Below are 16,343 nucleotides of genomic sequence, written 5' to 3'. Positions count from 1 at the left end.
GTTTATATAGTTTCAGATAACATAGTTAAAAAAAATACAGCGAATTTATTTTTTCATACAAAACTTGTTTTAGCTATATTTCGTTTGTTTTATGATCTGGAGCTATATAAAGGACTAGATATTTCTTATGTCATTGTATGTGCAAAGTTTCATTACAATCTAACACGTAGTTTTAAAATGAGAACGAAACTCCATTTGTATGGGAAGTCAAGTTTCAATTTTTAAGCCAAACAAATCACATAAAAAAAAACTTAGTAACTTAACTTTAACTTTTATTGTTGGACTCTTACAGCGCGGCTGAATGCGACGCGGGCGCCCAACGGCATTCGGAGATCGCCCACGTAGGACACTTCCATAGGTATCAAAGGATTGAATTCACCCGCGCCGCGCCGCGAGTTATTCGCTCAGGCCGCGTAGCCAACGTTACAATCGTTAACGCTCCGTAGCGTAGCATAGTCATCTCTCTCTATCACTCTTCCATATTAGTGCGACTGTGACAGTTGCGTTTCGTTCGCCACGGCGCGTGAACGATATGCACGTTGGCGACGCGGGCATGTAAGACACTGCCTTAGGCCCTCTGCACACGTAAGCGCATCGTAAGCGCTCGTTCTACGCACGGATAACGATACGCTTACGCATCTCTTATGCTTACTCTCCGTGTGTTGAGGGCATTCATAGAAAAATATCTCAAGTATGGTTAAGGTTTGTAAATTACCTATTTATATAACATAGGCTCGAGGTCGCTCTACTTTGGTTTTCCAAATTCGACTCGAAAATTCGTCTATATGACAATGTTCAACCGGGAACCTTTTGCTAATGGGTTTAAGCGTAATCTCAAAAACGGGACCTCAAGCGTCTTTACAGAGATAACGTTTGTTTGACCGTTGTCCGGAAAGGTTGCCCGGAAACGGACTTATAGTGATGGGACATGTCCAGGAATGTTTCCACCAAGTTTGGCTTTGAGATGTTTTACTCCTCTATTTCTTCGCACGAATCAGGGGGAAATTAAATCCGACTAAAAACATTTTCATGTAGGTAAATTGTTGCCAAGACAATATAGTTGCCATATGGCTTGCACTGTTAAAACACTATCATATCTTATGTAAAGCTAAGCTTCTAACTCTACAAGCCCTAAATCTACACCTTAGTTAAAATATGTAGCTTGGCCGTTTCGTCACGTCACATGGGCGTAGGTTGAAAAGGTTTATTCACTGTCCATTACTTTTCTGTCGCATTATATTACAATATTTGTAGGTATAACGAAGAAGCTATTCATGTGTGTAATAGGTCCACTATCATATACCGAGAATTTTGTTTATCTGGTATAATACCAAAGTTATGAGGGTCCAAAAAACGACGAAGTGCTTCGAGAAAAGGTAGGGTAAACCTTGCGCTTGGCTTTGTTTGTCTTGATCTTAATTTGGGTTTTTCTATCAAATAAATTGTGTTCTGCATTTATTTATAAGAATGTTTACATGTTAACATGTAACTAAGAAATATTTTTATATTACACTTATATATATTTATAAAACCTAAATATAAAATACCTCCCCAAAGCTACCCGCTTCTGGAATACTCCCTAGGATGCTAGCAGCATTGCCCCTTTGCACCGCCAGGCTCAATCTTTGGGCAAAGAAGGAGCCCGCCCTGTGGTCGCCCGAGACACCTATTAGTCGGACCGACACTTCCTTCATAAATTGCTTTGTGTCGCTCGACCATGGACCCAGTGTTTCTATGGCAAGCGCCGCAAATTCGTATTGGTCCGTTAGGAACGCATATTTGCGGCGCTTTAGTGTCTGGGCCTGGTCCGCGGCAGTCCCGGGCTTCCGGGCCGATCCTTCAACGTGGGACGGGGCTAGCGTATCGACGCAGGTAGCGTCCCACGCTAAAGGGCGGCCAAGGCTCCAAGGCACAAGAGTGCAGCCATCAGGTCTCTTGCCGTCGGTGGCAGAGAGGCCTGACGGCTCCAAAGTCGCAGGTAGGGAGGCGGTGCAAAGGGCGCGGCGGATCAGGTCGTTTAATGTGGCGTGCCTGTATAGTCGGCCTGCGCTCATTTGGCAGTGTAAGCCATGCCGTCCTAGAGCGTCCACAGGCTGGGCGCATCTACTACAAGCGTGGGGCTCGCATACCTTTAGGCCCAGGCGGAGGCAAACAGCGATGCGTAAGGCTGGTGGCTCTAGAGTCGAGCCAAGGTTTCGCGATGGAAGCGCGTGCAGCCAATGCCCGGATTCCTTTTCGGAAACGGCTAATAGCCTCGCCCGTTCGTGGTCGTTATGGCAGTTTTGTAGTAGAAGTTGGTGGTGCGTTTTTATACTTATCGCGTCCCATGCTGCTTGGCTGGCTTTCTCCTCTGGTATCTGCTCGACGGGATGGTCTGCTCTCCATGCCGATTCAGCGTCCGCCAGGCACGACACCGACACATTAGCGGTTGAAGGGATACGTAATATACCGCCAATGAGGGTGATCGTGCTATAGGCAGACGACAGAAAGGCTGGGAGAGCTAAACTGCCCGTCAAACGGATACCAAGACCGCCATATTTGATCGGGAGGGTAGCTTGGGTCCAACTGGGGGATGTAAAAGTAACATTTAGGATTTTGCCAACGGTGTCTCTTAAAATTTGGTCAAGTTTTGCAGTCATTATGGGGAATTTCCAAAGTGGGGCGCAGCGAAGGATGTACAAAAATTTAGGAGAGAATAGACACAGTCGCAAAATGTAGAGGGCCATGTGTGGGCTGATTTCGTAAAATAGGTTGGAACACTTATAGAATTTATCTATTTTTGAATTTATGGATAGCGGGATGGATTCGTCTAAAATGGGGGCTCCTAAAAGTGTGAGGGTTTCGCGGGATAAAATGGAGATATTTGGCGTGAGCTGGTTAATCTCGTTGATTAAAGTGGAACGGGTATTGGGTGGAATGGCTTCTGAAATAATTAAACATTTCACACTTTTTAAAATTTATTGAAAGGCCAATTTCTGCGAAGCGGTCAATTAAAGTTTTTAAGTCGGCTAACACAGATGACTTACTTCCACCGATGGTGCCGTCGTCTAAATACCAAAAATTTAGTTCGGATGTGAGCTGAGAGATGAAGGGATGAATGGCTAGGCTGAAGATTGCGGGCCCTAGTGGGTCTCCTTGCTGGCATCCTACACAAGAAAGTATTTCGTTATTTTTATACATGAGCTTTGAAGTGGTCCCGTAACATTGCCAAAGGTAGCCATAAATTTCTGGTAAATCATTTTCAATTTGGGTCAATAGGATTCCTCGGTCTATGGAATTAAACGCGTTTTTAACGTCAACTTTCACAAGGATTTCAAAATTTGGACTGTATAAAAAAGAGCGGGTCGCATGCACTGCCGCTTCACAACCTCCTTTAAGCCCAAAGCCCAGCTGGGTTGGTTTAAATTTACTTGTTAGGCGAGAATGAAATTCACGGCAACAAATTTTGGATGTAAGACGCCGAAATGTGTTTCCAACTGCAATTGGTCGTATTCCGCCATCTTTTTTACTGAGCGCAACAAGATTAGCTCCATATAGTAATGGGACGATGTCTTGGCAAACTTTACCCGCAAGCATTAGATTTGTTAGCGTGGTTAGCTCCTCCAGTAAAGTCTCGCCGGCATCTCCCGCAAGCGGGCTAGTTAAATCTTTTAGGTGTTGTGGGGAGATGCCGTCTAGTCCGCCTGCTGACCCAGCTGGAAAGGAGAGTATCGCATGTAAAATTGCAGTTTTCGATACTTGTAGTGGTTGGGAAGTGGCAGCTGGTGAGTTGGGCTGTGGCGAGGGCATTGAAGCGGAGGGATGTTTCTCTTGCAGAGCATTGAGCACGGCAGGAGAATATGTCGCCAAAGTATCGCTAGAAAAAAGCAATCTAGTTGCTCCCTTTAAGTTGCCATCTGATAATTTATTTTCTATTGATTTGCACTTGTACTTTAGCGTGGTTGATGATACACGGGGGGTTTGGTCTGTTGGGTTGTTAGCGGGATGAGGAATGGGAAAAGAGGGGTGAGTTACATTACTTTTGATAATTGATGTTAAACTCCGGTTTGATTTATATGTATATGTTATATGATATGTAAATTTTGATAAGCAAATGTTAAAAGACGTTCCCAAGAAGCATTGCTGTTTTCTGCTACCACTCTAGCTATGCACTCCGCCATGCTTCGTGCTACCGGGGCACGAGCGCCTTTAGGAATACGTTTCGTCAATTTTGCTTCGTTCTTAAGGGTGGCTAGTAATTGAGCTAGGGATGTAGTTACCGGGTTAATATTAACGCTACTATTGGATGCGACATTGTTAGTCGTTGTTGGGGGTGGTTGCGGTTCGATTCTGGGGCTGTGAGCGCGAACGCAGTGAATATTAAGGCCACGTTGGCCTTTGTAGCGTTTATGGTCGCAGCAAATGGGACATTCCAGGAGCGGGATCTGAGGTGGGGCATTTTGAGCTGACATTGAAAATTTTAGGTAAAAATACAAATAAGTAAGAATATACAGATAAACACTAAATAGTAAAAGAAAAGGAATTATTTACAACACATTTTTAAAGTCTTAATTGTGTGGAATGTTTCCCAACAGCGAAGTAGATTCGTTCAAAGGAACAGCCGTTACCTTGCAGAAATGCTATACACTTAAAGCACTTAGAGAGCACCACTTCCTAGGCTGACACACTAACTAGATTCGTCGCCACGGGTATCAGTAGTAATATTTAAATAACACTATAGAAATCACTTGTAAACAAGAAATTGTATCGCGGTTGTTGATATTTTTTACATTGACATTCTTGTCATGTCAATCGGGCCGTGCATCGGCCGGCGCTCCTTTTGGGCCAGGCCTGCGATCTGCGGCCTTCGCGGATAAATACTAACCGCTGTACGATTACTGTAAATTTCTTGATACATATATTGTACGGAAGGATTTATAAATATAATTGCATTATAATATTTTGTGGAAAAATTTCTTAACTTCTGACATATTGTTTGACTTCTTTTTGTTGGGTTATAGTTGAAACGTTTTATTCAAAAAAATAATAATAATATTAATTAAAACTTGTTATTAAACAAATGTGTATATTTTCACCACACCAACTGGTAAAGGCCCTCTTGATTGTTCAAAAACTAATGAGTAAGTTGCATTTTATCCACATGTGGGGCAAAGTAATCAGGTAAGGGCAAAGATGCAAATTTTGAGTCGTTTCCTTATGTTAGCTGGTAGAATTTACTTTTAAATGATGATTTTGGATGATAAATTTTTATTTAAGTGGATTTGATTTGGTTTGATATTTTTTGGTATTTCATAGTTAGTATTTTCCTCGCGTTGGTGTGGTGAAAAATTTTGTGTTTCACTCGGAGGCAAAGTTTTTTTAACCCTCGTGCCTTGAAACCCTCGCAACGCTCAAGAGAAAAGAATCATTCGCTTGCTCGGGTATCAATATTAGCACGAGCGGTTAAACAACGACTTTGCCCCCTTGTAAAACAAATAACTATTTTCTATGTATGTAACCGTATGAGTATAGCTTTTCTTCTCTCTCTACCGATACTCGTACTATCAAGAGAACATCCTCGGGAACGGGACACATCCCTAGCCTAGATTATATCCCTCAAAACCAAAACGGCGCATCTCTATACAGTTTTCGTAATAATAAAGTTTTTTGAAGATGGTTAAACGACTTATGCAGACCCTTTTGTTCTGTGAATGTAAGATTTGTAAGTACGTCGGACAGCACAGTTAAGTAAATGAATAAATAAATTAGGACAATTTTACACAGATCGACTTCGCCCCACAGTCAGCTCAATAGGGCTTGTGTATTTTTTGTATGATATAGGAGACAAACGACCAGACCAATCGTCTGATAGTAAGCAATCACCGTTGGAGTAGGTACGCTCTTTTCTTGTAGGTTTGAAGCTCGTCTTCTTTGTCGCCACACTCTGGTCTGGGTGTTCGTGGACGTCATATCAGGGCCGGTGGCAAGCTTCACATTCCATCACCATTCTTCCCATTCTATTATTATGTATGTCTATTTTATTTTCTTATACGTGTATGTTTATTGTTTGTATGAAAGTAGGTTTTATAACGTTTTCTTTTTGCAACACCTACTCTTTTTGATTAATTGTTTTTGTTTCCGTTACCCGAAGGATGTCTGGAAGATATCGCTCTTTAGCAATAAGACCTGTTGTCTGCCTCTATCCCTAATCAATTGTTTTTCTTTAAGCTGTATCTTTTACCGAGGTGTGCCAATAAAGAGTATTCTAATATCTATCTGTCTATCTATCATACTGTAGCCCTTCTTGTACATTCGTGGAATGGTCCATTAAGTGCATTTGAGACTAGTTCGCAACGCATTGGTGACCTACCGAGCTTTGTGCCTTCCGACTTTTCGAAGGTCGAATCGGTCCGAAAATGCGCAGGCGACAGTTCATTACACAGTTTCGCTGTGCGAGGCAGAAAGTTACTGGAAAAACTTGACGACCGGTTTGGCCTAGTGGGTAGTGACCCTGCCTACGAAGCTGATGGTCCCGGGTTCAAATCCTGGTAAGGGCATTTATTCGCGTGATGAGCATGGATATTTGTTCCTGAGTCATGGGTGTTTTCTATGTATTTAAGTATTTATAAATATTTATATATTATATATATCGTTGTCCAAGTACCCTCAACACAAGCCTTATTGAGCTTACTGTGGGACTTAGTCAATTCGTGTAATAATGTCCTATAATATTTATTTATTTATTAAAAAAAAAAAAAAAAAACACACACACAGTTGAGGTCTGTCAACCTACTAACTGTCTAACTAAGTAATATCATCTCACTTTGTGTGATAGGGCACAGCACAGCCGATGTTATTCCAGATCTAAAGTGGAGCCCAACTGGGCAAGTACCTCCACCTTACAGAAAACCGCAGCCAAATAACACTAGACCCTAATACGCGTTGTGTTCCTGCCGGCACAAAATAAAAATCGGACAGACAAACGGACATGACGAATCTATAAAGGTTCCGTTTTTGCCATTTGGCTACGGAACCCTAAAAATAAACAGAAGGTCCGTTCCCGCCGTTCTTGAAAATACATACTTAAACTTGCCCAACTCACTAGGGTTGATTTTGTATTAATTTCGAATTTTAAAAAGGAGTAGGTAATATAAGTTTACACAGTCGATTCGTTATACATACATCTTATCATGTTTACATTCCTTAGAGACTGCATTTTGACGTACATGACAGTAGGTACCTACGTAGCGGCGGGGACGTCATGTGAGCAACGCGCGCACAGCCCGACTAAGCTCTGCCCGAGAGTGCCCGAGAACGCCTGTAAATGTAACGTCTGTGTGCGTAAATGTCACGTCTGTGTGCGTGCGGCGAAAATGGCACTTTGTTTGTACTGAGCGGACTCTCTGCTCCGGCGCGCGCCGCCGCTATTCACTTTGTGCTGCCGGTGAAAGGTTGCCAGGGCTTATTTAAGCAACGCGCATGTAACTCCTCTGGACTTGCAGGCGTCCTTAGTCTACGGAGACTGGTTATATACCATCAGGCGGCTCGTATGCTTATTTTCCACGGACGTAGTATTCGTATTATTTTTTTATTATTTTATTTTTATTATTAATTTTTAAATGTTTTTAAATTAAATTAAATTAAAAATTAAATTTTCTTTATTTCGGACAAACAATGTATCCATAGAGTGTTAGTACAACAAGAAAATATCTTAAACTAGTATTAGTATTTATAAATATAATTTAACCGTTTTTAAATATAAATTAAGCCGTTTTTAACTATATTATGTAATTAGTAATGTATGGGTCTAGTTATCCGAAATAAATTAATAAAAATGTCCTACCCAAGATTCGAACCAGACCCCGCAATTCCATGCATACTCGTAGGTACTTACAGTTTAACGTGCAACATTTTCACAAGTATATTTATAAACTTAACACAAGCCTTATTGAGCTTACTGTGGGACTTAGTCAATTTGTGTAAGAATGTCCTTATTATTATTCTATTTATTTAAACTGAAACCCCACAATATTGCAGCCCAGTAAAATCAACAAAGAATAAATAACTCTTTCATCCATAAAGTAAACTGAGCCGACATTTTTCAGGAACTTTTAATGAGTTCGCGGTCCCTTTGGTCGGAATGATAAGCCTCAATCAACTTTACGGGGCCGATTCAAACTCTCTAATTAATGACTTTTGATCTCATTTTGACTCATTCGCTCGCTGTCTTTTGTATTTATACAAGATGGATAATTCGAAAAACGTTAACCACATATTGCTGATGGGTCAAAAACAGTCTCAAAATGAGCGTCTTTTTAGGGTTCTGTAGCCAAATGGCAAAAAACGGAACCCTTATGAATTCGTCATGTCTGTGTCTGTCTGTCCGTCCGTATGTCACAGCCACTTTTTTTCCGAAACTATAAGAACTATATTGTTGAAACTTGGTAAGTAGATGTATTTTGTGAACCGCATTAAGATAAATAGAAAAAAAAAACAATACACTTTGGGGGTTCCCCATACTTAGAACTGAAACTCAACATATTTTTTCATCAAACCTTACTAGGATAGGTACCTATTCAAAAATGATACTTATTAAAGCTTCTAAATTTTTTCTGCGCGAGAGACACTTCCAAAGTGGTAAAATGTGTGCCCTACCCCCCCCCCCCCCCGTAACTTCTAAAATAAGAGAATGATAAAACTAAAAAAAATATAATGATCATGTACATTACCATGCAAACTTCCACCGAAAATTAGTTTGATCGATATCTAGTAAGTAGTATTTTTAATACGTCATAAATGGTACGGAACCCTTCATGGGCGAGTCCGACTCGCAAGTTTTGAACATGCTTAGGGTCCAGCAACAAAATTAGACTTTAAAATCCAGCCAAGACGTACTAACCAAAGTGACGAACCACGATCACGGTCAAAAATTACGGTAATAAACGTCGACCAATGTCCGACTTAAAATCGTAAGTGACTCGTTTTAATAAATACATCATGAAATACAATTAAGTCTATGTACTTAAATGTTGGTACCGCCTATTGCCATACGGGTATCAAGGTGTATTCTCTAATTTCGGTCAGGGCTGCACAGTTGGAAGTTGGACCGCCCAGTCCGTGTCGACCAAGATAAACTATCAGAAACTAACATAACAATAGAATTTAATAGATTTATTGTAATCGTAAACACAAACAAGACAAATTACATAATATGACAAAAACATAGAAAGTATAAAGTGCCCCGAAATGGCCTCATCTTAGCATGTTGCTGGTGGCTTCCAGCGCTGAACTTCCGATGAGACCATCAAGTGAGAAAAATCACGGAAGTTAACAGACAAGAAGAAGAAATACATAAAATAACATAGAGTGAACAAATAATTAAATAGGAAAAAGATACACATTAAGAAGATACAACATAACGACTAAATTAAAGAAGGATTATTTATATGATGACGACCGGTCTGGCCTAGTGGGTAGTGACCCTGCCTACGAAGCTGATGGTCCCGGGTTCAAATCCTGGTAAGGGCATGTATTCGTGTGATGAGCATGGATATTTGTTCCTGAGTCTTGGGTGTTTTCTATGTATTTAAGTATTTATAAATATTTATATATTATATATATCGTTGTCTAAGTACCCACAACACAAGCCTTATTGAGCTTACTGTGGGACTTAGTCGATTTGTGTAATGATGTCCTATAATATTTATTTAATATTTAATATTTATAACACTATACACATAACACTATATTGGATCGTATCGGATCGGATCATAACAAGGATAAGTGCAATAATTACCTAATTAACCCTTATTTTACTTTTACGGAACTTAATTAATCGCGTATACAAACTTTAAAATTACCTCCGATGATCCGAGGACGACATTATCCCCGTGGTCTCAGAGAATAACCAATTCCAATTTTTCCTAGACCACGGGGATAGTACCGTCTAGAAAACTTCGCAGGTAAAAAGTATACGTTCCCTTTAAAATAAATTATTAATGTGCGAAAATCGTGAAAGTTTGAATCAGTGATGTTTAAAATCATTTATTTCAATTTGTAATGATGTCGTGACGTTTCTACCAAGATAGTCAAAAGTGTCTTTACGAAGTACGCCATCCATTACGGCTTATACAGTGTAGTTTGATGCATCACTAAAGGCATTTTATTTGTAGGTCGCAATGGACAGCAAACAAACGATACTTTCGGACATCGTTTAGTTACATGGTAGGAGGGATTTTCTCATATTTTACTTTAGGAAATCATACACAGGCAAAAGAACTACCTAAATATCGGAAACTTCTTTTTAGTTATCAACATCAGTTTACGAGTTAATTTTTTTTTTTTCGAAATAGTTTCATACTCAAATGTCATTTCACTACTCCAGCCATTTAATGCCTTAAAATCATAAAAGATCATTTCAACCATACCTATCTTTTGGACGTAGTTTAAGAACGTACCCGGGTCCAAAAACATACGAATTAGAAAAATATTCCCAAAAATATTTTGTCAATGTATTTTTTGGTCACCCAGGCGACTGGTGATAAAAAGTGTTACACAAGTGATATTTTATTAGTAGGCACTGTATAAATTGTAGGAAACATAAAGTAGTGTTCGTAACACGATATGCCATTAGGGTGGTACCTGTACATACACCATATGTATCTTTTATGCGTGAAAGGCGCGACGTGTGTTGGTGGCGATAACTTTTACGATTAGCAGGTGTAAGGAATGACAAGATTTTTGTAACATGGAAAAGTATCGTACCTACAGTAACATGAAGCCAAAAGAGAGGTATGGGCACTGTGAATGTTATCTCGTTTTGTGTGGTAGGACACAGCACAGCGGATGTCATTCCAGATCTAGAACAGAACCCAATAGGGGCAGTACCTCCACCTTATAGAAAACCGCAGCCAAATAACACTAGACCTAATTTTATTTCGCTTAAAATTTACGGTTTTTTTTTTTGTTTAATTCTCACTGCACCCACCTTGAAGTTTCTCTGTTTTGCCTTATGGTTGACTGGTAGAGAATGCCTATTGGCATTAAGTCCGCCTGTTGTACTCTTTTTTATGTGCAATAAAGTTTAAATAATAATAATAATAATAGACCTAGTAAGGTTGCCACAGCTCAACGAGGGTGCGGGGTGTTAAGGTCGGCAACGTGGATTTGCAGGCGTCCAAAGGCTACGGAGACTGCTTACCATCAGGTGGGCCGTATGCTTGTTTGCCACCGACCTAGTATAAAAAAGACATCGTGTAGAAAGTAGAAATCAGCGCTCCATATCTTATTTGTCTCTAGCATTTTTTTGCGATATTTTTTTCAAAAACACAGAACAATTTTTTTTCACTAACTTGAGTATAGCTGCAGTGTAAATGGCACAAAGTTCTATTCCGATCATTTGGTGAGAGGTAGGTATTTATTTTTAATAGAAAATGTAAAGTGTAAGTATTGATAATAAGTAAAATTTTGAACATATGAACAATAAAAATCGTCTAGGAAAAAATCATGTCTGCAATCCGGTAAAAGTTTTACGACAACGCACGGCGAATACGCAATGGCGACGTGACATTATAAAACTACCCGCATTTTTCGTCATTACGAGTTTATGACTTTTATGAGTTTTACGACGCTTGCCACTTGCGGAGTGTTTGCAGAGGGCCTACCGCGAACCACGTTCTCTCTGTCGCACTTGTAAATTCGTACCTTAGTGTAACAGGGAGGCAACACGTCGAACGTGGTTCGCGGTAGGCCCTCAGACAAGCTCGTCACGTTTGACGGACGAATGGTCGTAGGTTGGATTTGTTGTAGATAAATCGATTGGAAATTTGGAATTGATTACCGTAGAACCTGTTTAATTATAAGCTTATTTACAAGCTTTTATTTACTTTCACCTGACCGTTGTCTGTTTGCAATCAAATCTTGCAAGTTAAATTTGATCCACTTCCCGGTTTCCGATTGAGCTGAAAATTTGCATACATATGTAAGTCGGGTGACAATGCAATATTATGGTACCATCGAGCTGATCTGATGATGGAGACAAGAGGTGGACATAGGAACTCTGTGATAAAACAACGCAACCTAATTGTTTGGGGTTTTTAGAATTGGCTCGATGAGTATTAGTTGCCTGTGGAGAGAAAAGTACAGTCAGCGATAAAAGCTTGTACCAAAAATGAAATTTTTGCCAAAAACTTATTTAAATATGCTTACTCTTGCATAATGCGTACTCTTTACCGGTGTATATTGCATGGTTTGGCTAGTTTGAAAGATTGCTGAATCTTAATTATTTATTGTATGTTTACAATTATAATTCCTAATTTACAACTGTACTGTACAAATTAATTAATAAAATAAAAATAACACCCTATTTTGGGCCCCAATAACAAAAATAATATTATTTACTCCGATAACGCATTCCTTGTTACCCATACAGCACATTTTTATAACACTTATGCAACATATAAATAGGTTACTCTACACCAACGACATCTGTTCCATACGACTGATAACTACCGGCCTTGATCGTTCATCCTGTCTTTAACAATATCCTTATGCGATTCACAATAAGGACTAATTTGAAGTTCGGGAGCTGCAGAAAAAAGTTGGTTAATAATACACGTGCTGGCAGTTTAGTTCAGCAGATCGACGAATAAATAAGCGAAATACAACTTTGATTACTAGTATTAAAGTTCATTTTTCTTTGACGTAGAGATAGGTTCTTTATTCTGGAGTATTTGCGACTATAAAACAACAGTTTTAGGTTGTTTTTCGGTTGTAGTTTTGAAGTAAACAAGTTTTAGTGGAGGTCGCTTCCGTGTACGAATAGCAAAAATAAGCTTACAAATTGTTAATTTAATCACAATTGCCATATGACCTAATTACGATTCGTTTAAAACACATTTCGGTGATAATAGCCAATTGTTTGAGGACGCTTTGCAATGTATCAGTTTAATTAGACAATTAGAAACACATATTAATATGTGACGAATAAGCGTACGGCCCGCCTGATGGTAAGCAGTCACCGTCGCTTGCAACGCCAGAGTTGATACATGCGCGTTGCAGACACTGCCACCTGCTGGTGTAGCTTGAATTTGAACTGTAGGTACTTTAAAATTCGCCTTCCCGTTAGGCCCGCAAGTCTCCCAATGCTTAGTTATCTTAACAAACAAGTGAAAATTAAATCTCTCCCCTTTCCCACCGCTGGGAACAAACTTCCCACTCAGGTATCCTCTGAATAATTAAAAGGAAAATTTCATCTCCCTCAGGAACTTCGCCACTTTCCCGTTGTTTTTGTTGGAATACTTTGTTAATTTATAGGGATATAGTGGACGGCTCGGGAAACTGTGGAATGGGAAGAATTAGCTTTGAGTTTTTAGGGGAGTTTTTTAACCCTTTAACACCATTATAGGAAGAGTCAGAATCTATTAATGTTGTGTAACAACGCGACGCATAAAAATAAATATTAAATAGTATAGGACAGTATTATTATTACACAAATTGACTAAATCCCACAGTAAGCTTAATATGGCTTGTGTTGTGGGTAGACAACGATATATAAACTAAGATATAAATACTTTAAATACATAGAAAACACCCATGACTCAGGAACAAATGTCCGTTCTCATCACACGAATAAATGCCCTTACCGGGATTCAAACCCGGGACCATCAGCTACGTAGGCAGGGTCACTACCCACTAGGCCAAACCGGTCGTCAAATATGTATAATATACTTGATTTATTGAATACATACTAGTAATGTATTCTGTAGCGTGTTTATGCGATTTATTTAGTAAGGTGCGTTCGGGTAAGTTTCGGACAATTTTAGGTGTTTTTTGTTGATGCTGATAGAATTTTATTTTCTCAGCTTGTGTATACGCTACGAGCCTGATTCATATATCAAAATAAAGAGAAAGAACTAATCTACTGCGTGTAATTTTATTAAATCCCTACACGTGCAGGTAAATGTGTAATGAGTGTTTAAAAATGAAAAAAAAAAATTTTCGGCCTCTGTGAATTTTTACGTGGTGGTGTAAGAACGGACGGGTCTGTAAAATCGATTCTATTACTGCTAGTAGAGAGTTCATTATAGAGAATAATCCGACTTTATTCGCTGACAAACATATATAGTAGATTTGTACAAAAGTATAGGAAACAAAAGTTTCCGGAGCTATTATATTTTTTTCGACTTTTTCCGTCCGATCTTACCCGAACCACCCAAAAACACAGAAATTGTGGATCTCAAACTTTTTATCGTGGGGTCAACGACCTACAAGTGTTGGGTCAATAGCCGTATCTACAAGCGCTAAGAAAATCAGGAAAGTGTTTTTTACTAAAACTAAAATAAATACAACCATTGTAAATCAGTCTCGAGTTTTACTCAACATTCATTATATACTTTTAATACAAATGTCAGAAAACTCAAAATGTGTGTACCTAAGTAATTAGAATTAGATATACCTAATATCTTACTTAGAGATCAATTTTATTTGGTACACGCAGTTTTTTTGGCTTCTTTAAGTTTACTAGTTTAATTTCAGTCGAAATAATTGAACACGATTGGAGTTTTACTTATTTATAATAATAAACATTCTAAATCGAAATAATTAGGTAAAATATACCATTTTGTCAACAATAAACCAAGCGTAACCGAACCATAATTTATACCTTGAGTGCAGGATAAGCTTGGATTGACAAATAGAAACAACTTGAAATTGCACTAAGTATGTACCTACACGTATTAATAAATCTTCTCTCTTATTAACATCAATCATCAAAATAACTAGCTGTAAAGATCAAGCTAGGAGAACGTTTAAGAGACTAGTAGAAGTTGTCAGAAGTATCAGATTCTACTACTACCACGTCTCCTGGATCCCACTGTAAGTAGGTACCCGCTGAATTTTTGGATTTAACCATAACTTTATACCTTATATCTACTTTAAAAGCTGCAGACGTACATAGAAAGCCTGCATGGGGCGAAGTGGGATGTACTAAAATCGGTGCCTGGAATGCACAGGCCGCTGTCGTACACAACCTTTCTCATAGAAATTAGAAGACTTCAAACATTAGCAGCACCACTCTGCTTCTACTCTAAGTGCATTTGCAGCTTTACTGTTAGAGTCTGGCCAAATTTGGACCAGGGGGGGAGGCCCCAAATATATATCTATCTCATTAAATGTCATACTAAAAGAGATATATATATATATATTTGGATCCTCCCCTCTAGTCCAAATTTAATTTTTCACCGGCTGCATTGACGGCTGCCAAAACGGTAATATTTTCCCTGCCGCTGCCGGCCGTTGTCCTCACACAGGGTGCTCCTACTCCACCGACTACTTTAGTTCTGGTCGGATCTAAACAGACAGCCGTTTCGTCTATATTCCAAATTCTCCGGGGGTCATCAAGTTTCAATTTTGTTAAAGTGTCTCCCAGTAGTGAAAAATACTCATTGATCACAAAAGGGTCCGTCATTTTTTTACGTAGGTATTCCACCGGCTGTGCTTTCTTAATCGATAAGCCGTACCGTTTACGAAACCCAATGAACCAATCTTTACCCGGTCTGTCGTCGCGAAATGGTGTATTTAATCCATTCTTCTTTACAAATTGCTGAACCAAATCTAATACTTCTGATCGCGACAACCCCCAACCCCATTTCTCTATAGTGCGAAGACAATCTGCCAATGATTTCTCCATTTCAGGCGGTATACTTGTTGGTCGACCAAGGCTATCACTTATTTGGCCCGTCCTTTGTTTCACCCTGTCATTGAGTGTGGAAGTAGGTATTCCATATAATCGAGATGCTTCGGCATTAGTGAGCTCTTTCCTTCTCACTCTTTCAACAGCCGTCTTCAAATCTTGTTCAGAATATGAAGCTCGCTGTGAACTTGTAATGTATTTCGTAGGCATGATGAATCTGTAACACAATTATAAAAAATATTTCTGAAATCCAAGTTTAATGTTTATGGTTTATATAAATGGTTTTGCTTTCTTTATTTTTATAGTGAATCTTTAAGAATAAAGTGTAGAAGGAATTATGCATAACGCAGTTATACTCTTGTTTAGTGTTGGTGGAATCTTGTACCTAGAGAAAGACGCTCATGTTAGGGCAGTCGGGTGAACTGCCCGTACCAACATTAATTTTCACGGATAGGCTTTCAAACTCCGAAACGCAAAATGAAATCTCATAAAACCAAAATCATATCGGCCAAATAATGACAGCGCCATCTATTCTTATAATTTGGAACTAAATCTTTTCTTTATATAAAAATATACATTTTTAAGCTTAAGAACAAAAAGCAATAAAATTCCAAGCCCACACTCAAAAGGTATACGAAAACCATTGAGAAGTTCCACTATCCTGATCCTGACT

At 39.1% G+C, this 16,343-nt stretch overlaps 1 protein-coding gene across 1 annotated transcript; it reads right to left on the bottom strand.

The window, feature by feature from the left end:
* Nucleotides 1-1,468: 1,468 nt before the first annotated feature.
* LOC133533305 (uncharacterized) lies at nt 1,469-4,047 on the bottom strand. Its single transcript, XM_061872269.1, has 2 exons — nt 3,027-4,047; nt 1,469-2,565 (listed from the first exon to the last, which is right to left on the bottom strand). The coding sequence occupies exons 1-2, from the start codon at nt 3,143-3,145 to the stop codon at nt 1,533-1,535; spliced, it is 1,152 nt and encodes a 383-aa protein (XP_061728253.1). The 5' UTR covers nt 3,146-4,047; the 3' UTR covers nt 1,469-1,532.
* Nucleotides 4,048-16,343: the final 12,296 nt, after the last annotated feature.

The sequence above is a fragment of the Cydia pomonella genome, unplaced genomic scaffold (genome assembly GCF_033807575.1).
Source record: "Cydia pomonella isolate Wapato2018A unplaced genomic scaffold, ilCydPomo1 PGA_scaffold_150, whole genome shotgun sequence".
Lineage (NCBI taxonomy): Eukaryota > Metazoa > Arthropoda > Insecta > Lepidoptera > Tortricidae > Cydia > Cydia pomonella.
This window is presented reverse-complemented; position numbering and strand designations above follow the sequence as displayed.

What these genes read in the sequence shown, in the direction of transcription:
- LOC133533305 (XM_061872269.1), bottom strand. Translation starts at nt 3,145, where the DNA reads ATGCCAGCAAGGAGACCCACTAGGGCCCGCAATCTTCAGCCTAGCCAT. An exon ending in CGACGGCACCATCGGTGGAA is followed by an intron (nt 2,566 to 3,026) that starts GTAAGTCATCTG and finishes TACATCCCCCAG; the next exon opens with TTGGACCCAAGCTACCCTCC.